We start from the raw sequence: 20641 nt of genomic DNA, 5'->3' as shown, positions 1-20641 counted from the left end.
TGTTATGTGGCTGGCGCCTTAGCCACTTGCGCTACTGGTGCGGAGCCATTTCTATTTTTAGTAGAGATGGGGTCTCACTCTTGCTCAGGCTGGTCTCTAACTCCTAACCTCAAGTGATCCTGCCACCTTGGCCTCCCAGAGTGCTACAATTATGGGTGTGAGCCCCCGAGCCTGTAAGACTCAGGAGTTCTAGCTCTTGCTGGTTGAGTCTAGGGAGGTATTGTGATTTGAACACTCTTCCTGTGCTCTGATAGTTTCCCATCTGGTGAGTCCTGCCTCCCCAGTAGAATCTGGAAACTTGGTTTCCAGCTTCCCTTGCAGTTAGGCCCTCCCGTAACAGAAGGACAAGCGTGCTGGGCTTAAGGTCAGGGTCTGACAGTGAGGATGAAGTTGCCCTCACAGCTCAGGTCAGAGGCGCCTCATCTCTAGTCAAACTCGCCTACTCGACATGGATCCGGAGGAGAGACGTGAAGGAGGTGGCACCAGGGGCCCTGGTGAGGGGCGTGGAGAGGCGTTTGGTCTCTCAGGGTGACTAGTGATGGCCCAGCGTCATGGGATGAGCTGCCTTTGGGTCTGGTGGGGTAATTTGAATGTTTTTCTGCATCTTTGAACCCCACAGCCTGATTGCGTGGCCTCCTGGACACAAAGTGAAGTAGCCAAGAGCCTTTAATAAACATTTATCTCTTTCAGCTGGTAAAGTGGTGGCTGTTAGTAACCCAGTACCTTCCAGGGCTGTCGTTATGATGAAATGAGTTATTCAGGTCGAGTGCCGGTGAGGACTCACTCACGACCCTTGGTATTTTGGGTTTTTGATGCCCATCTAACTCATCCACGGATGTGAGAGGACACTGATTTCAAATGCCACATATCGTTCCTGCCGCCTGGTGCAGGGTTTCAACACTTCTGCCAAGCCTTTGACACGCTCCCCCTGCGAGGCGGAGTCTGTGCGCCCGGCTCCCAGAGCAGAGCAGGCTGTCATGGCTGCTTCTCAAGGCAAGTGCTGTGGGAGGACACCGGGTGACTCTGAGGCGAGGTCCAAGAAGGCCAGGCAGGCTCTGACTCTGAGAATTGGGAAACTCGGTCCTGGTGCTGTGGGGAAGCCAGAGCTACACAGAGGAGCCATGAAGTGGCTGCACTGATGGCTGGGGTCAGCTCCACAGCAGAGTCTCAGCCAAGAGCCACATCCACCCTGAGCTGACCCCAGCGCCCACCTGCATCTCTGCACTTGCACTAGAGAATTGGGCAAGAACACCCCCGCTGGGCCTGCTCACCCCCAAACTGCGAGATAATAATAAAATGAGTGTTGTTGCTTTAAGCCGCTGAATTTCGGAGTGATTTGTGATGCAGTAACAGGCAACCGCCCCGCACCTGCTCTTTTGTATGGTGCTTGCCAGCTTTCAGAGAGCTGAAACGTGAATGCTGATTCTCACTTTGTCACCCTCAGTTGAGTGCTGTGGCATCATAGCTCACGGCAACCTCAAACTCTTGGGCTCCAGCAATCCTCTTGCCTCAGCTTCCTGAGTGGCTGGGACTGTAGGCGCCCACCACAACACCCAGCTATTTTTTAGAAACAGGGTCTCAGTCTTGCTCAGGCTGGTCTCAAACACCTGAGCTCAAGCAATCCACCTGCCTCAGCCTCCCAGAGTGCTAGGATTCCAGCCATGAGCCACTGTGCCGGGCCCAAACATGAATTTTCTATTTGGTCTTCATGTTAACCCTACATGGAAAGTACTGTGATTCATCGATTTGTATACGGAGCACACGTTTGTGACGTGTGGGTGGCTTGCACTACTTCACAGGCTCCTGTTCTGGGGGATAGAGAGACCTGGCTCTCTGGCTCCCCGGCACAGCATTCTGTCCATGAAGTGACATGGTCTGGGTCCTGAGGTAGGACTTACAATCATCTCATCACCCTGTAATGTAAGCCACCATCAGGACATGCTGTCTGCGGTGTGTGCCTCTGAGCACCGTCTTCAGCTCACCTTCAAAGCAACCATTATTAGGTTAATGTCACAGTTAGTTATTATGCCTGCATAACAAATGACCCCCAAATTTAGCGACTTTGAACATTATGTCTATTTATGTGAGTCAGGAATCCAGCAGCAGCTGGCTGGGTGGTGTTGACTTCAGTTCCCTCATGAAGTTGCAGTGATTTGTCCACTGGGGCCACCACAAGTGAGGGACTGACGGGGCTGGGAACCCACTTCCAAGATGGTTCCCTGGCACGGTTTCCATAGCACTGTTGGAGTGTCCTCAAAGAATGGCTTTTTCCAGAGCAAGCCAGCCAAGAGGCCAAGGTGGAAGACACTTCTGCTGTGTCGTGTTGGTCCCATGGGTCATCTCCGTATTGGTGTGGGAAAGACCATACAGGGGAGTGAACGGGGGGAGGTGGTGACCATTGAGGGCCATCTCTGAGGCTGATTGCCACAGTCAGCGTTACAACCCCGCATCACTGGTGGGGAAACAAGCGACAGCATGGCTGGGGCTCAAGAGCTCAGGGCCATGTGCTAAGTGTGCAGCGGGATTCGAAGCCAGTACTATCTAATTCCCAGGCCCAATCTTTAGTAAGAGGCAAATTTATGGTGTACTTTGAGGCATTTGTTAGTATTAATATTTTCAGAAATTTCTTTAAAAATAAAGAAATACTTTAGAATATTACCATGGAACATGCAGGAAGGACAAACAGAATGGGAGCTCCCACTCTCTCTGGTCACTAAGAGCCTCATTTCATCATGGCTGAAAACACGCTTTTTCTCAAGCAGGTGTATAATGTAATAAGTTCTTATGCAAGTATGGGGAGATACGAATCTTAGCTTCATTTTGTTATATAATTCCAAAACTGACTTTACAGAATTCTGAGGTGATCAAAAATCTATTAGGGCTAAAATTTCTATCTCTTGAGCTACTGTTAACAAAATACCACAGACTGGGTGGTTTCAACAGCAGGAATTTATTCCCCAAAGTTCTGGAGTCTGGGAAGTTTAAGATCAAGGCACAGGCTGAGTCGGTTCTCCAGGGAGGGCAGCTTCCTGGCTGCCAGACAGCTGCCTTCTCCCCGTGTCCCCACAGGGCAGCGAGAGACTCTGGCCTCAGTGTTCTCAGCAGGGCACTAACCCCATCGCGTGGCCTCACTCTCACAACCTCCTCCACCTCCACCTCCCAAAGGCCGCTGCTCCCAATACCATCACGCTGGGGTCAGGGCTTCAACATGTGGATTTTGGGGTGACACACACATTCAGTCCATGATGATTACATGTACTCTTGGCTCTGCAGTTTTATTTTGGGGGATTTTATCTTACAGAAATAAAACAACAGTGTATCAGGACATGGGTGTGATGGTGTTTATAAGGTTGTGCTTGTTATAAAAACACTGGAAACCACCTCCATGTCCACAGATGGCTGAGTGAATTAAGACGTATCTATATGGAGGAATAACATCCAACTGCTAAAAACGATAAATTAGAGGGAGGGGTGGCCGTGAAGGTTTTAAAAGGAAGCTGTAGAATCATGTATGTTATATGGTGCTGTTTTTGTAGAAAAGCAAATCCTGCACCTTTGTATGTGTTTGCATTAATCTGGAGGGAGTGGGACTGAAATGGGGGGGGAATCATTTTTAGAAGGAAAAAAGTATAGAATACCTGGTGTAACGTCCAAATCTGTCCTCTGGCCATTTCATTAAAATCTCCATAATTGGGAAATAACCAACCCTTCCTTGACTGAGAGAAGCCCCCATCTCGAGCTGCCTTTGGGTCTGAACAGTTCCCGGGGTTCACTTGGTGCCTGGAGTGAAGATGCTGGGTCTCCCTGAAGGAAGCTGTGGAAATAACCATTTCCAGTGGGCCCGTCCTCAGCCTTCAACGTGGAAGACAGACTAGGGTGACATTTTTTAACAGGAGATGATGATGCCGTTAATGTGCAGCCCTCGCCGGTTCAGACTGTTCGGGAGAGATCTGCCATGGAGGCTCTGCAGGTCGGGGGGAGGGAGACCTGTTATCGAGGCGCTCTGCTTGCACTTAGCCCAGCAGCCATTTCTTAGGGAATATTGATCCAAAGTACTCTCCTCTTCATCTGAGGGGCATAATGCAGTCCCTGAGCATTCACGGAAAAAGCTTTTCTTTGCCAGGCTATTTTCTGAAGTCAAAAAGCTCCTTTCAGGATCTATAATAGCAACCCCCTTACCACTTCACACCCTTGGTGAGAAGCACACTCCAATTTTCAGACTTCTCGGGCCCCCAGCCGAGGAGGCGGCTGACTAGCACGGCTTCTTCATGGGAAATAGCCTGTGTCACACTCAACGTGGATCTTGGCAGGGGGAGGGGGAGACACACACGGAAGGTTAAGAATTACACCGGGGCACAAAGGAAAGGGCCTTCTTGTCCCAGAGGTAATTTATACATTTATTCTTTCATTTTCTAAAATAATGTTTGAAATAGAATTTGCAAGCATGTACGTTATGTTCTTTCACATGAGGCAGGAATATTTCGATATGAATAGAAAAACAACACTCTGGCGTTGCTCGTGTCTGACGTGGGGCGGAGGGAGGATGCTACTGGGCTTCCGCGCTCCTCCTACCTTCACCCTGTAAACGGCAGGGTCTTCCAAATACTTTTTAACGCGGCTGCTTGTTATAACCCCTCATCTCATACAACTTAACTTAGGCCAGTGGAGACTTAAGTATACAAAGTATTTTTAATTTAAAATTCTAACAATGACAAAAAGGAAGCAATCTCATTTCTAGCACATTCCTTGCTATTACTCTGAAAGAGCATCCTCTCAGAGTTCGTACTGTTCCTGCGGTACGTCCGACGGTGTGATCTGGAGGGCGCATCTGAGCACATTTGGGGCTATTGCCTGAAATGCCCCTTGCTCCTGGGCTGTCGGTTGCCTTCGTCCTGTTCTCTGAGGGTGAAAATACCGCAGAAGCTGAGCAGGCGGCACCCGGGAAGCCTTGACCTGGGTTTTGGGAGCAAGTTCGTTCTTTCCCACTCCAGGGCAGTTGCTGTGGCATATAAGGACATTGACATGTCTTAATCTTCTTTCTTTGAAACTCCTGAAAACATAAAACTTTCTTTCAGGAGACAAAAAACAATTTTGCCCAAACTGTGGCAAGTGTTAACAAACATGTGCATCTGGGTGCCGAGCAGACAGCAACCTCCTGGAGTGTGGTGAACTGGCCTGGATATCACCCCGACAAGCACACAAAGCCAGCTTTTGCTCTAGGTCCTTCATCTCCAAGTCTGTTTTTCAGTCTCCACGTACAGGGCCAGTTGGCGAGAGTCTCCTATTAAAACAAATTCACAGTGCGAAGACCCTGGCCTGTAGGAGAGTGGCCAAGGAGGCCTCTGACTTAGCATTAGGGACACCTTTATGGTGGCCAAGGGCACATGGAACCTGCTGTTTTCATCAACAGACCACGCTCTGGTTAAAAACAATGACTGCTGCTTAAGGGGGTGTCATAAGAAGTGGGGACTGAGGAATTCAGCTCCTCCCTGAAGCCCCACTTTCCAGCTGCGTGGAGCCTGTGTGGAACCTGTGAGAGCACAGGGGGTAAGCAACCATTCATTGCAGATCTGTCTTCAGTAAACCAAAATGTGCAGAGATGAAGGTTACTTTATGTTCTATTTCCATGATCTTTATTTTTTGGTTCAAAAATAAAAGGCAGCTAACACTATTTCCATTTACAGAAAGAAAAACAAGAAAATGAAAGTGGCCTCCCTTTAGTAAACACACACACAGCACCACAATGCCAGCTCAAATGTGTACAGAAGTGAACAAATACAAAAGTCGGAGTCTTCCTGCTGGCAGATACTGTTTATTGTAGGAAACATAAGTAATTCTGGCATCCTTTTTTCCCGGAATACTTACAGAATTATACTATGACTAGAGTATACCTTTAAGAATATTCTTCCTTTAAATTCTAGTATTTAAAGCCAAGAGAGATCTATGACAGCCTTGCTTACAGCAGTGGAAGTGGGATTCTTTCTGAAGGTCTTGCATGATATGGCCTAAGATTTGATGACTATTTCTTGAAGATAACCTGATCATTTATAGGAAGCACGATGGCCTGGAATGGCTCTCCACCCTCCCATCTTTTTGCCACAAGGATGTAGCCTGAGGCAAGAGAATCATGAGAGCCCAGCAGTTCAAGAGCAGCCTGGACAACACAGCAAGATCCCTTCTCAGTAAAATAAAATAAAACTGTGTTTTGAGACTTTCATAACAATATCCCTTGAATTTCAAATACTCATTTCCAGACCTAAAAAGTATCCCTAAATTGCCTGGGGAAAATCTCCAGGGCTATACAGCCGAAACGTGAAGGGTGGGAGTGCAGGTCTAAGGAACACGCTGCTGTCTGGGAAGCGGCCCTGAGGCTCCCTCCATGGTAGGCATGCAGGGTGGGCGTCGGGGCGGGGGTGACAGGGGTAAGGGCTGCCCAGAGCATCACCGATGGGGACAGTCCAAGCTCCAAACCAGTATCTGCATCCTACTTGGAAAGCTTCCTGCATGACACTGCTGCACGAGGCTGGGGACCACTGCTTCCAGGCTGTGAAGCTCTAAACCTCCTCCTCGAGCTTTCTTCTAAGAGGAGCCAAATATTAAAAGCAGGGGTCCTCAACTACAGCCTGCGGGCCACATGCGGCCCACCGAGGACATTTATCTGGCCCATGGGGTGTTTTTGTCACCACTGCCTGTCCTGCTTAGCAGCTGACTAGTCCCGGGCCTGCAGTGTGCATGTGTGGAATGTGAACCGAACTCTCCGACTCCCCTGCATTTATATTCTGATTGCTATTCAGTTGTGTATGATGTTGTATGTTGTGTGCTGTGTAAGCCCTGGTTCACACTGTTGCGATCTCTGAGCAGTGTGAGTTCAGCCATATGCTTGTACGGCTGAACTCTCATTAGATTCGGAAGAAAAAAGGCATACGTGCCTTTTTTCCTGCAGTGGAATCTGATCACATGGGTCTTCTCACCCATGCGATCAGATTCCTGTGTGAGTTCACAGATCACAGTGCAGTTTGCACAGGGTAGTGTGAACTGGAAAGGTGGTGGAGGAACCGGCTCTGTAACCATGCCTGTTCCCGCACCGCACAGTGTGAGCCTGAGGTAAAAGCAGAGTTCTACCATACGGGCACTGGCGAGGCTGAAATGATGTGGACTGGCAAGGCTGCATTGATGGACACTGATCAGACTGCATTGATGGACACTGATCAGACTGCATTGATGGATGCTGATCAGACTGCATTGACGGGCGCTGATCAGACTGCATTGACGGACGCTGATCAGACTGCATTGACGGGCGCTGATCAGACTGCATTGACGGGCGCTGATCAGACTGCATTGATGGGCGCTGATCAGACTGCATCGATGGATGCTGCTCAGACTGCATCGACGGGCGCTGATCAGACTGCATCGACGGGCGCTGATCAGACTGCATCGACGGGCGCTGATCAGACTGCATCAACGGGCGCTGATCAGACTGCATTGACGGGCGCTGATCAGACTGCATTGACGGGCGCTGATCAGACTGCATTGACGGACGCTGATCAGACTGCATTGACGGACACTGATCAGACTGCATTGATGGGCAGTGCAGTCTGCATGTCTCTGTGTGGGCAAAGTTATTGCTGGTATATTGTTTTTGGAGCGCTATATATATATATATATATAGATATAGATAGATAGATATATGTATTTTACTAATAGCAATTTGGAATCCCTAGGAAACAATGATATCAAGAAAGAGAAAAATTGACTCGGAGTATAGAATATTCAAAGAACAGTGGACTTATGATTACTTTTTCATGCAGTACAAGGAAAGAGCTGTGTGTTTGATATGCCAGAATATAGTGTCTGTGTTCAAAGAATACAATTTGCGTCAACACTACCAAACTCAACATAAAGATAAATATGATTGTTTGGTTGGAGAAGTGAGAAAAGATAAAATATTAAAACTGAAATATACATTGACAACTCAGCAAGATACTTTTGTGAAGCAGAAACAGCTAAATACTTCATCACTGCGAGCAAGTTTTCAAGTTGCCAAGCTAATAGCGTGCACTGGCAGACCATTCGTGTTGGGAGAATTTGTTAAAGAATGCCTTCTTTCTGTTGCCAAAGAGATGTGTCCAGAGAAGGCCGATTTATTTAGTACAGTGAGTCTTTCAGGACCCTCAATTACATGAAGGATTGAAGAAATGGGAGACAATTTGCATCAGCATTTTCAAAACTCCACAAAAAAACTTTCCTATTTTTCCTTGGCACTTGATGAAAGTAATGATGTTCGTGATTCTGCACAACTTCTAATTTTTATTCGTGGAACGAATGACTATTTCAAAGTTGCAGAAGAGCTTGCTGCACTGTAAAGCATCAAAGGAACAACTACAGGATAGGATATCAATGAAAAGGTTTGCCAAACTGTGAATAGTTTGGAGCTGGACTGGGCAAAACTAGCCAGTGTGACAACTGATGGTGCTCCTAGCATGGTGGGGTCTAAGAAAGGAGTAATTGCTCGCATTAACCAAGAGATGGACAAACATAACCATTCTCATCCAATAGCCATACACTGCCTCATCCACCAAGCGCCGTGTAGTAAATCACTGAAATGGGACTGTGTTATGAAAATTGTGGTATCTTCTGTTAACTTTATTAGAGGTAATGCACTAAACACAGACAATTTCAGGAATTTCTGTCTGAGCTAAATGCTGCCTATGAAGATGTTCTGTACCACACAGAAGTCCGTTGGCTGAGTCGAGGGAGAGTTTTGAAACATTTCTATGACTTATTTCCACAGATTAAGCTTTTCTGCTTTCAAAAAACAAAGAAGTACCAGAGCTCAATGATGCAGAATGGAAATGGCACCTTGCCTTTCTGACAGATGTAACAGAGCTACTCAACAGTTTCAGTGTGCAACTTCAAGGAAAGGGGAAGCTCATCTGTGCTATGCAATCACATGTGAAAGCATCTGAAGTAAAATTAGGCCTCCTCATCAAACAAGTGAAGGAGGAAAATTTCTGCCATCTCCCCACAATTCAAAATCTGTTAGCGGAAAATCCATTGGTTGCATTCCCAAACAAAATATGTGTGGATTCACTGGAAAAGTTGCAAAAGGATTTCCAATTTAGATTTAAAGAGCTTCAGCTCCATGAACAGGACATACAGCTTTTCTGTAACCCATTTTCTGTTGACATTGAAAATGTGGATACAACTTACCAAATGGAACTGGCTGAACTGCAGAATTATGACTCTCTGAAAGACGCATTCAAGTCGAGCAGCATTCCTAATTTCTATGCATCTCTCTCCTCTGAGACATACCCTAATCTCAGGAACCATGCACTCAAAATGGCAACCATCTTTGGCAGCACTTATGTCTGTGAACAGACTTTTTCCAGAATGAAACATCTGAAATCTCCAACCAGATCTAGACTAACCGATGCACACTTGTATCACTTGTTACGACTAGCAGTGACAAATATGGAGCTGGACATTGACCATCTCATTAGCCAAAAGCAGGCCCATAGTTCCCATTGAAATACTGGTAAGTTTGTTGATTTAACTTTACTTGTTCTTCATTTTAAATATTGTATTTGTTCCCATTTTGTTTTTTTACTTCAAAATAAGATATGTGCAGTGCGCATAGGAATTTGTTCAGTTTTTTTTTTTTTTTAAACTATAGTCCGGCCCTCCAACGGTCTGAGGGACGGTGAACTGGCCCCCTGTTTAAAAAGTTTGAGGACCCCTGATTAAAAGCATGACAGAGGCTGGATGTGGCAGTTCAAGGCTGCAATCCTAATACTCTGGGAGGCCCAGGGGGGTGGGTTGCTTGAGCTCAGGAGTTTGAGAACAGCCTGAGCAAAAGTGAGACTCCCTCCTCTACTAAAAATAGAAAAACTGGGGCAAGAGGATTGCTTGAGCCCAAGAGTTGGAGGTTGCTGTGAGCTATGAAGCCATGGCACTCTACCCAGGGTGACAGCTTGAGACTGCCTCACAAAACAAAAAAAAAAAAAAAAGACACAACTTTAAGCAAGTTCTTGCTATCAGTCAAAAGCTAAAAAAGAAAAAAGAGGCCAAATCAATTCAGGCTCTGCTTCACACTCCAGGAAAGTATGTTGGCCCATCTGAGGCCACAGAGTTCAAGCAACAGGTAGTCAACACATTAGTTGCTAAATGGGCAAATGGATGAGTCCTACGGACTTAGTTGTGCGATGTCCTGAGAGACCACTGTTGTCCAGCACCTGCCGGTAACCCAGGACACTGGCAGAGCCACCTGGCCAAGCCATCACGTGACAGCTGGAGTCTGAGGCTGGGCCATCAACCTGGCTTTGGCCATTATTCCATTTTCCCTGTCACTTATTCATAGAGACAAACCCGCAGAGTCTGCCTCCTGCTCATGGGGCACAGGGACTCCAGACCACCAGAAGGGCGGCTGGTACACTGGCTGCCCCGGGGGTAAGGGTAAGGCGGCACAGCCCATTGATGGCGATCACAGAGGCAGGCAGCAATGGACTTCAGTAGATGAGAAGGATGATGCTTGGACGCAGATCCTCTTGTGATCGGATCTGAGCATTCCATGTGAGGAACAGAGAGGTCTGTTACACAGACACCTTTATAAACTTCTCAGGATTGGCAAAAGCTACCATTTTGGATACATTTTTAGGCTTTGGTTAAAAAATGCTTTTGAACAACTTTGTGCAAGAAAAATGCAAACCACTTTTTTATGAGATGTCAGGATATACGTTATTTTCCTACCAACTATAATGAAAATGAAAGAAACGTACCACCTCAGTGCTGTTTCCCCTTTATTACATCATCACAGTAAATCAGAGTTAGGAGCAGAGGAAGGTTAAGCAGGGAGCCAGGGCGGCCTGAGTGGAGCTGTGTGTGGCGCCTGTGCCGGGATGTGCCCTGGTGCTCACGCACACACCTGCGGAGGCGGGGTAGGGCTCTACCACCCAAGAACGAACCTAGATGGGGAGAATTCCCTGATTTTAGGAAAATTAAATAAGAGACAGCAAAATTCTCAAAAGAGAATCAAATGACACACTATAACTTAATTTACCATATTCATCAATTTTCCTCCTTATTTACATGTACTAACATTATAGACCTGAAAACAGAACATTCACTTGAGGTGTATGCCACAGACAGATGTGAGGGCAACTGAAATGGTGGTTTCACGTCGAGCTTCCCTCCAGATGTGGTCAGTCCCCTTGGGTAGATGCAGTTACGTGTAGACATCACACTAAGTGTAAAGGGCTTGTCAGTCAGCGAAGCACAGGCAGCTGAGGGTCAGGACGACCGGACCATGTGGCTCCGTGGATCTGTGCGATCTCATCTTAAGGCTAAGGGTCCCAGCAAAAACTCACATCATAAGTCAAGGGTCACTCCCATCCCCCACAACCTGGTGCTCAGAGGCTGCAGATAAGTAACGGAAGACTCTGGTGACACTCATTCACCCGGGCTGGATTTTCTTATTTGTTTGCTGAAGGCTTGACTGTTTTTAAAGTCATTGTTTTGCGGGCGGCGCCTGTGGCTCAGTGGGTAGGGCGCTGGTCCCATATACTGAGGGTGGTGGATTTGAACCCGGCCTTGGCCAAACTGCAACAACAACAACAACAACAAAAAAATAGCTGGGCATTGTAGTGGGCACCTGTAGTCCCAGCTACTTGGGAGGCTGAGGCAAGAGAATCTAAGCCTAGGAGTTGGAGGTTGCTGTGAGCTGTGACACCATGACACTCTACCAAGGGTGATAAAGTGAGACTCTGTCTCAAAAAAAAAAAAAAAAGTCATTGTTTTGTGAAATTAATAATTTTTTAAATATATAAACCTACCCAGTGGAGCCCATAAACATCAGCATGGAAATCTAGAAACCCTGTGCAGAGACAGAGGGAACTGGCCTGGCCCTGCCCGAGGCCCATGAGTCTTATCACATTTGGGGCAATTAGGGCCACTTTGATTTACAGATGGCTGACCTAGTGATAGTAACCTGAGGAGTCAGCAGCACCTACGGTGGGTCCCTACTGAACCAATGACCCTCCACAATTTTGCTGAAAGGCATTTATTCCAAAAATACATATTTACTTTTCTAAGAAAAAAACTTAATCATTTCGATTTTCCACCCCAGATAACAAAAATGACTCAAGTCCACGCATCTCAAGCAAAAGCAGTTGCTAGATTCCCTGCTGCCCTGTTCCAGATCTCCAGACCAGGGGACTCAAAAACAACCTCAGTCGAAAACTGTTGGCTGTGACCTGGTGTCATGGGGTTGTTAACGTTATCAGGGGTTATCTGAAGGCAGAGTTATTTGCTAAAGTCAGCACCGCTGGTACACGGGAGCAGAAATCCACAAGAGTTAACTGGGACCTCCCCATCCTAACACGTCTCTTCTGCGAAAGCCAGGACTTCTGTAACAGGGGTAATCCTGAAGATGTAATTCTCCCAGCAGCTCCTTGCTGCCAGAGACCTCCGGGGGACTCTGGAGCCCAGGACAGGCCGGGTGCTTCCCTGCAGAAACGAGGCTCTGGGTACTTTGTAAACATAACTGAAGCAGCTCAAGACCTGCCTGGGGTATGAGTGACACTGGCCAAATTGCGACCAGAGAGCTCAAATCATTAAGAAGGAGGGACGGGGAGAAGAATCATAGCATTTGCTGACACCACAGAAAATGCCATGACTCGTAGCAACCCTTATATTACCATTAACCCCAGTGAGAGAGGACGTGGGCCCCGCACAAAGCAGCCCAAAGTGACAGAGCTCAATTTGGCTTCAGAACACCTCATTCTCTTACTTTCAGACAGTTCTCAAGCTGCTTCTGTCCAGGGCACCTCGAAGCCTACCTGTAACTCCCCCTAAAGCAGAAAAATAAATTCTCTCTAGAATTCGAAGGTCTACCCTCTGATAGGAACGGCCGTCTCAGTCCTTCTCAGTTAAGGCCAAGCCACCTGCCAGACCAACTCCGAGACTGACAGAGCAAACCGCTCCACTGTGAACACGGCGGCTTGATGGGGTGGGCGGGCTCAGGGGCTTCTCCAGACCCTCAGTGACCACGTGGGCTGGGGTCACATGCAGTGTGTGCAAGGGCAGGGGGCAGAGGGAGACGGGAAGGCCTCTCAGCATAAGCGTTAGATAGTGGCTATGTTTTACATGCTGTTCCCTGTTCTCGGGACACGTGTGTGAGGAAATTGTCTCACAGAACAAAGCCTGTGCTGTGGGGATGGGCTCTGGTGAGCTTCCTGGGTTTCCCTCTGAGGCACAGCTGGGAGGGAGCAAACCTCCAGCTCTGAGACCAGGCAGGGGCCAGGAGAGAAGCAGGCGGTTTGTGCCAAACAGCCCTTCCCAGCTGGCTGATTTCTCTGCGGCTAGGCGGGTAGAGTCCACCCAGAAACCCCAGCAAAGGGAGCTGGGCAAGGCCAGACAAAAGCCAGGGCTTGTCAGTCCTTCTTCCTTCTTTCCTTCTGATTTTAAAAAAACAGGCCCAATGTGCCTTCCTTGGAGTCAAATGGGTAAAAAATAAGGATTGAATCCCTTGTATGGAATTGTTTTCCTAAAGCTTTGTGTGACAAGAAATGTTTTGTTTTGGCCTCTCCGAGCAATAGCTGGGAGCAAAACTGCAGGGTGAAGCTTCTGGAGGCATAAGGAGACCCGCGGTGTCCACTGCAGCCCCATGGCCGAGGCTGGGCACGCCCTTCATGTTGTGGTGGTGCTGTTGAGCCTTGGGGACACTTCCTGTCCTGCAAGAACTCTTGCAAGGACAGGACCTTGTTTTCTGGAATCATCTGGGTGTTCTGGGATGGAACTGTCACTGTTTTGCCCTGTAGGGCCTCTGGGTGGTCAGGAGAACCTCTTCTCTGTAGGCGGCAGGTGGGAAACACTCAACATCTGAAGTGTGGTTTCTCCCAGGCAGAGGACCCTGGGGAAAGCCAATTTCCATGATGATGAAATTTTTGAGTAAACCATAAATCCTAACATTAGAGGATAAGCAGCAAAATCAATGCAGAGAAAATTCTCCAAACCAAAAAAAAAAAAAAAAAAAAAAAAAAAAAATCAAGCAGTTGTCTGCCAGCCTCTCTGTGAATCATACTTAGATGTATAAACAAGAAAAGACAACTTGGGGTACAGAAATCAACTCCTCTCTACTTCCCTGAAAGCTCAGAATCTTTTCCCGTGTGACAGTGGTTTGTCTCTGGTTACTGGTAACTTTTTCTATTTTCTTTGGAAGCTGAAGGACAAGGTGATGCAGCCTTGTTTGGAAGTTTCCCCTGTAACACTTGAGTGGAAATCAGCTTTGACTTCAGAAGCCCACTGCTGGGAAGACTCGCTGAGGGCCCCAGGGCAGCAAAGGCATCTCCTGGAGTCTCCGGGTTCACGGGTTTGGGCAGGGGCAGGAGGGTCTGATCTGTCGCCTCCTCACCCAGGGGCTCCTCGAGGTGGGCACTCAGGCAGAGGTCCCTGCAAAGGCAGCACAGAATGGCTATGTCGTGGAGTCAGCTGACGCTCTGTGGCCCCTGATTTAAGGGAGGATGTGTGGCATTCAGGAGAAATAGAGCCACATCCTCAGGAGCAGGGTCTGATGATCTGTTCCTGTGCTACGCCCGCAAACAAATGAATGTCTTTCCTCCTAACCTTTTCCTCGGCTTTTCAGCATAAAAGAAGCTATGAAACTTTTAAAAATTAATTCAGACCTACTGTCTAATCTGCAAGTAAAGAATGAAGAGAGAAGAATCTGACTGGAGTGGAAGAGAGGAGAGGCTGAGGAAGGTCTGGCCAGTGAGCCGGCCCGGGAAGCTCTGGGGATCCCTCCCTTCTGGTGTCACTGTAATCGCCACGTGTTTACTTATTGATATTTTACACAGTGAGTTACAATTCAATTACTCCCCAAAGGGTCTAGGACTAGAGGTCAGGACTAAACTGCTCGTCTGCGTGAGTCCAGATGAGCATACAGCTGTTCAGCACTGGAGGGAAAAAGGAATAAAATTAAAAGCTGCTATCTGCACCCGTCCTTCCCCAGGGTGGCTTTCAGCACTCAGAGGAGCACAGGAATGCCTGTTGCAATACCCAGCCATTGTTGCCAGCAAGTTTGGGGTCCCCCAGGACTGCTCTGTGAACGGGAGGCTCATTTCATCACCCTTCCCCTTGTAATGTATTTTTAAACCCTGCTGTATTATGACCCAAGTTTCCCTGTGTGATCTCTGCGGGGAAGAGGCACTCACAAAGGCAGAGTTTCTGCGTCTCCCCCCCACATGCTTTAGTCCAGGGCTGTGGCCTTTGACATTATTATTATTGGCATTTGAAATTTGTGTAAGTAGGTTATTTTATTCACTGCATTTTTTTCACTGAATTTATCTGACTGTCTCTAGGAAGAGTTTCTGCAGTCAGTACTTGCAGACATGGTCAGACCTGTGAGGCAGCCTGGTCCAGTGTGTTCTGAAATTTGCACTTTCAGGCCCCAGGGGCTGCGGATTTCTTCCAGGCTCAGTAAGGATGGGCAGAGAGAGTGCCCTGGGCCTCTCACGTGATATTTTTGTATTTAAAAACAGGCTGCCTTTGACAAAGTAGCAGGGTTAGACGATCACCCAGGACAGAGGGGGGACTGTTCCAAGGTATCTCTTCACCCTTGGAATTGGTGCTAGACAACAGCATTTAACCCAGGGCTGGAGGTGGCAGGGGGAACAAGACCTGCTTTAATCCCACGTAATATTCCACTGGGAAACACCACCCCACCTACTACTATAATCATATCAATTGGGAAAAGGAAGCAAAAAAATTTTTTAAAAGCAAGTAAATGAAAGTATAAAGGGATGTTCAAAGATGTTAAGCAAAAAAGCAAGCCACTACTAATTCTGGATTAGAACAAAAATACTGCAGCCCATCCATGCCAGCACACGCTCCAGGGAGGTCAAGGACGGAAGGAGTAATTCACCTTGAGTCCTTGCAGCCATGTGGATGAACAGAATAATGCCAGCCTTGTCCCCAAGTGGACCTGAGCAAAAAGCCGGCCTTGTCCCCCGAGTGGACCTGAGCAAATGGCGTGAAGCTCTACAGTGAAGGGCACAGGAGTGTCTGAGAGCAGGGACCCTGGGGGCCGGGGCCAAAGGGCAAAGCCTCACCTGGGGCCAGCTGTGAGCCAGTGCTATGGTCCCCCATGCACACCCCCAGGCTCCCAGACTTTTCCTTTGTTGAGTCACCCTCCTGTTATGGCTCCTGTTGTGCCTGCTATAGCCTGAGGATGATGGCAAGGCAGCAGTGGCAGATTGAGCAGGGAGGGAGGGCCGTCTCCACCATGTGGGAACTCCACTCCCAAATGCAGGGAATGGCCCCATCTCACCACTTTCGTGGTAGGAATAGGAGGATATACATGGATGTGAGGGGTTCAGCAAATAAAAATATCTGCAGGGAGAGGGTGGAAAGCCCTGCTCTCCCCCATTCCAATGTGAGTACTGCAGCACTGTCACCTGTGTGTTTGGGTTAAAGTGATGGCTTAGGGACAAGAAAGGGTAAATGGTCAGAGCAGCGGCTGGCTGGCGTTCTGGCTGCTCATCTGACCTGCAGGTGTAACAGCCCCAGCCTGGTGGGACAGGGGAGATGTTTTGGATAAACCAACAAATCTGGCCCTGACATCCCACCTCTGTGTTCACTCAGACGGTGACTGGCATTTGTGCCGTGGATTCCACTGTGGGTGATAGGGCTGATACATGACAGCTCCTTCCTCGCTTTCTCCTCTAGCAGAATCATTAACTGTTCTCTTTCCACCTGTGATTTGGGAGCCAGGCTGCATGGGGGGTGGGGGGAGGTTGAGGCCAGCCCTGCCAGTGTGCCTGCTGTCCCTCAGAGATCTCAGACCCAGGCCCGAAAGGCAAGGCTGGGGAGGTCACACCTGTCACCACCCGTCTGCCCTCTGGGTCCTAGACCACAGCCAGCCCCCAGGTTCCCCGCCCTCCATGCTCTCCAGCTTCTGTCTGCTTTTCCTCTCCCAGCTGCTCCATTCAGTAGGGGCCTCGACAACCTGCCCTCCCCGCCTGGAAGCCTAGAAGGCCTCCATTAAGGCTGCTGGTCGGAGGCGGGCCCAGCACGTGCCACATCTTATCAGCCCATCTCAAGACTCTGCTCCTTCAGACTCAGGCAACAAAAAAGGGGGCGGCCAGTGTCCACCAGCTCCCTGCTGCCCTCCATACAAAAGGGCGGGCAACAAAGACATTTCTGGGGATGGCAGGTGTTGGTGTCGGATTCTGCCTGGAGTTTTGCAGGGCAGAAGAAAGGCAAGGCTGGGCTTCCCTGGGCAGCAGCAGCAGACGTGCAGGGGTAGGAGCTCCACAGGGCTCCCCTCGGGAGGGAAGGCAGGGACAGCAAAGGCCCAGGGCAGTGAGGGTCACTGCAACAATGCCAGCTATGGAGGAGGCCTGTTAGAAATTCCAACATCTCCTCCCCCAAATCAGGGTGGTTGGGGGAATCAGGGTTGCCAGCCTTACCTTGCTCAGATGTTGTGATGAGACCTTTGAGTATTTTAATCTGAAGGGAAAGAACATAAAATGGAATGAATATGTGCACAGCACCTTCATGGCTCCAACCTGATGCTTAACACAGCGCTAACAACACGTCTCCCTGAGCTGTGGGCACAGGCTCACAGCATTGCAGATCAGTAAGAACTGAAAATCCACTTGAAAATTCTACTTAATAGACAAAATACTCGCTGGTGCCACATTAACAAATGGGAACTGAGAGAGACATTGAAACTCCTAGGATATATGAGTGCAGCTCTTGTGAGGAGGCCCGCAGGCCCTGGGCAGTACTGACAGCTGTCTCCTTTTCCTGGTGTCCAAACTTTCCTGACTTGGCCTAAAATACAATTAAACATAAAAGATTGTTCAAGCTAAGCATCTGGCATTCAATGGATAGTCTGAAAAACATAATTGAAACCCCCAGGTGTGCAAGTTTACGTCTCCACGTTTCATTTTACAGGTTTCTGAGTTGTATGCGGTGTGTTAATTCAGTACTTATGTCGCCTGCAATGTGACAGTCCCCAGGGAGGGAGCACGCAGCATGCTGTGCAGACGAAGGCTCAGGAGGGGACCCCTGTGACGGCAGAATGAGACTGCAGCTCACTCTGTCCCACTGGGCTGGAGGGCTGCGGGCACACAGGACGGGGGGGGGGGCGCAGGGCGGTGGGTTTATTCTTTCCACACTTGGTGACAGGGTCTTCCAATCGCCCTGCCCCCTCTACACCGTCCTATTTCTTACGTGACCCTCTTCCTGAGCCAGGCAGCAGTTTGCCACCCTGACCCCCACAACTCTCCCAATGCTCCTGAATGCAGTGCCTCTAGACCACCACTGGATCTGGACAAAAGACATTCATCAGTGACGTGGACCACAGTGTCTGCACGACACAGTTACAAAGTTGGATTTTCTGCTGACCCCATCTGCCAAGGCTGGCACAGTGACCAGGGTCAGTTTCTAAGACAGTGGCTCAGGATGCCGCTGGAAGAAGGACCATTGACATTTTCTCAGCGGGGCCCTCTGGAAGAAAGGTGTACTTCTGTGAAGACACAGAATGAAAATTAGCCCCATCCAAAAGGAAAATTATTTGGAGTTAGGAGTTTCGGGACCAGTAACTGATCACACTTGGCGATCGGCAGCTTTCTCCAGTCCGCTTAGTCTGACTTCCAACCGTGACCCCCACCGCTTCCCCGCATGCCGGCTGCACTCCTAGGGCATGAGCGGTTCTGGGCTTTCAATTGTTGGCAATAGTCGAGAATGTTTTCCGTGGACCCTCTGGATAACACAGTTACCCGGCACTGCCTCTCAGAGATGACAGATACAGGGCCTCTCTGTGTGGGTCCTCCTGGGGCTGGGGCTCCACTCAGAGCACCACGTTGCTGACTCTCAGTGTGAGCAAAGGGTCCCTCTGTGAAGGGCTCCTTGATCTCCCTCCCTGCAGCCCTGCAGCCCTGCAGCCTGGGGTGTGCTGTGTGTACAGGCACCCGATTGGTAGGAAGCAAGAAAGCAGATGGCGTGACTAACAATGGAGGACTTGTTTGTAATTGCTGATGAGCGCTGGTCTGCTCCTCTCCTGAGCGTCCCCAGACGCAGCCTGGTGTGGTGCGCTGGACCACAAAGAATGTCTCAGTAACTGCCAACCCATGGTTGGTTAAGGAGATGCAGAGATGGAGACAGTGAGGGCTGCCTTGATTATTCCATGAGGCTCACATGTTACTTGCCCTTGACACGTAGGCAGTGCTCCCAAAGGGTGGGGTCCTAATCCCTGGGACAGGAGTAGGCTGTCAGCTTCCCGATGCACCCTGGGGGTGGGCCTGAGGTGCTCACTGACATGGGCAGTGTTGGAAGGCACCAGAGGGAGGATGTGCTTAGAGATGGGGGTGAGGAGCGCCTAAGAGGCACGTGATGCCCAGGGGACTAGGGAAGACACAAAGCAGAATTACTTTATCCTTCCATCAACTGGGCACCAGATGTGTGCCAGGTACCATTGTAGGCTCTGAGTCATGGCAGTGAAGGGACAAAACCCCTGCCTTGGGGGGCTTTGGGGAAGAAGTTACAGTGTGCTGGCTAGTGAGGCAGCAACACCCGTTAGGGGCAAAAAGATCTTACTCTGTGTGTGTATAAAGCACAGATATTGGTAAATAAACAGATACACAGTACTGTGATGTGTCAGGGGAGGGGACAAATTAGGAAATAAAAATGCCTTAAAAGACTCCATGGTGGGGCAGCGCCTGTGGCTCAGATGGTGGGACGCCGGTCCCATATGCCGGAGGTGGCGGGTTCAAACCCAGCCCCGGCCAAAAAAAATAAAAACACACACACACACAAAAAAAAAAAGACTCCATGGTGGGGAGATAACAGAAAAAAGGTTAAGAGACATGGGGTCAGCGGGTGTGGTGGCTCACGCCTGTAATCCTAGCACTCTGGGAGGCTGAGGCAGGTGGATCGCCTGAGCTCAGGAGTTGGAGTAAGATCCCATCTCTAAAATAGTAAGATCCCATCTCTAAAAATAGCCAGGCCTAGTGGTGGGCGCCTGTAGTCCCAGCTTCTTGGGAGGCTGAGGCAAGAGAATCACTTGAGCCCAGGAGTTTGAGGTTGCTGTGAGCTACGATGCCACAGCACTCTACCCGGGACAAGAAAAGTGAGACTCTGCCTCCGCCCCCACCCCCAAAGAAAAGAGATGTGGGGTCATAGGGTAATATGCATCTTAAATTTACAGTTATTTTTATGTATCAGTGGCCCTGGGAATGGAGAGTCAGCCACGTTCCTTCTAAGAACAGTGAGCGAGGTTCCTCTGGGAGTGCCCTTAACAGTTCAACTCAGACACCAGAAGACTGAACTGTGGCCAAGTGGTGGCTGGGACACAGAATTTGAATCTGGGGAAGCCAGAAGTTACTTTTAAAGAAAGATGTCTTCTTTGGCCTCATGTGACTTTCCTTGATACTCTGGAAATCAACAGGGATTTTAAAAAATGTAGAGCCAACCACAGGCAGTTTGGAGATGCAAGGTATGCTCCACAGCTCTGCCTTGTGGAGGGTGTGCGGGGGTTGGTGGGCCTTTTTACAACATGTTTTCTCCAGCTGTCCTCACTGGGATAGCAAAAGAGCAAGGGTTTGAAGCAAGCTTCTTATCTCCGAGGAACGGCTGCCATCCA

At 48.9% G+C, this 20641-nt stretch overlaps 1 protein-coding gene across 6 annotated transcripts in view; it reads right to left on the bottom strand.

Moving 5' to 3' along the window:
* Positions 1-4363: 4363 nt before the first annotated feature.
* The window catches only part of RALGAPA2 (Ral GTPase activating protein catalytic subunit alpha 2), a 382487-nt gene continuing 366209 nt past the window's right edge, over positions 4364-20641 (bottom strand). For 3 of the 6 annotated variants that reach the window (XM_053574242.1, XM_053574246.1, XM_053574247.1), the window contains 2 exons: positions 17463-17502; positions 7729-14445 (listed from right to left, as the gene is read on the bottom strand). In XM_053574242.1, coding sequence (XP_053430217.1) covers positions 17498-17502 — 5 coding nt within the window. In that variant the 3' untranslated portion in view covers positions 7729-14445; positions 17463-17497. Of the gene's footprint in view, positions 5051-7728; positions 14446-17462; positions 17503-20641 lie in introns of those variants that run through there. The other 3 variants (XM_053574245.1, XM_053574243.1, XM_053574244.1) reach the window with 3 other exon arrangements.

Source organism: Nycticebus coucang, chromosome 21 (genome assembly GCF_027406575.1).
Source record: "Nycticebus coucang isolate mNycCou1 chromosome 21, mNycCou1.pri, whole genome shotgun sequence".
NCBI lineage: Eukaryota > Metazoa > Chordata > Mammalia > Primates > Lorisidae > Nycticebus > Nycticebus coucang.
The sequence above is the reverse complement of the archived record's forward strand: the minus strand, read 5'-3'. Positions and strand labels throughout refer to the sequence as shown.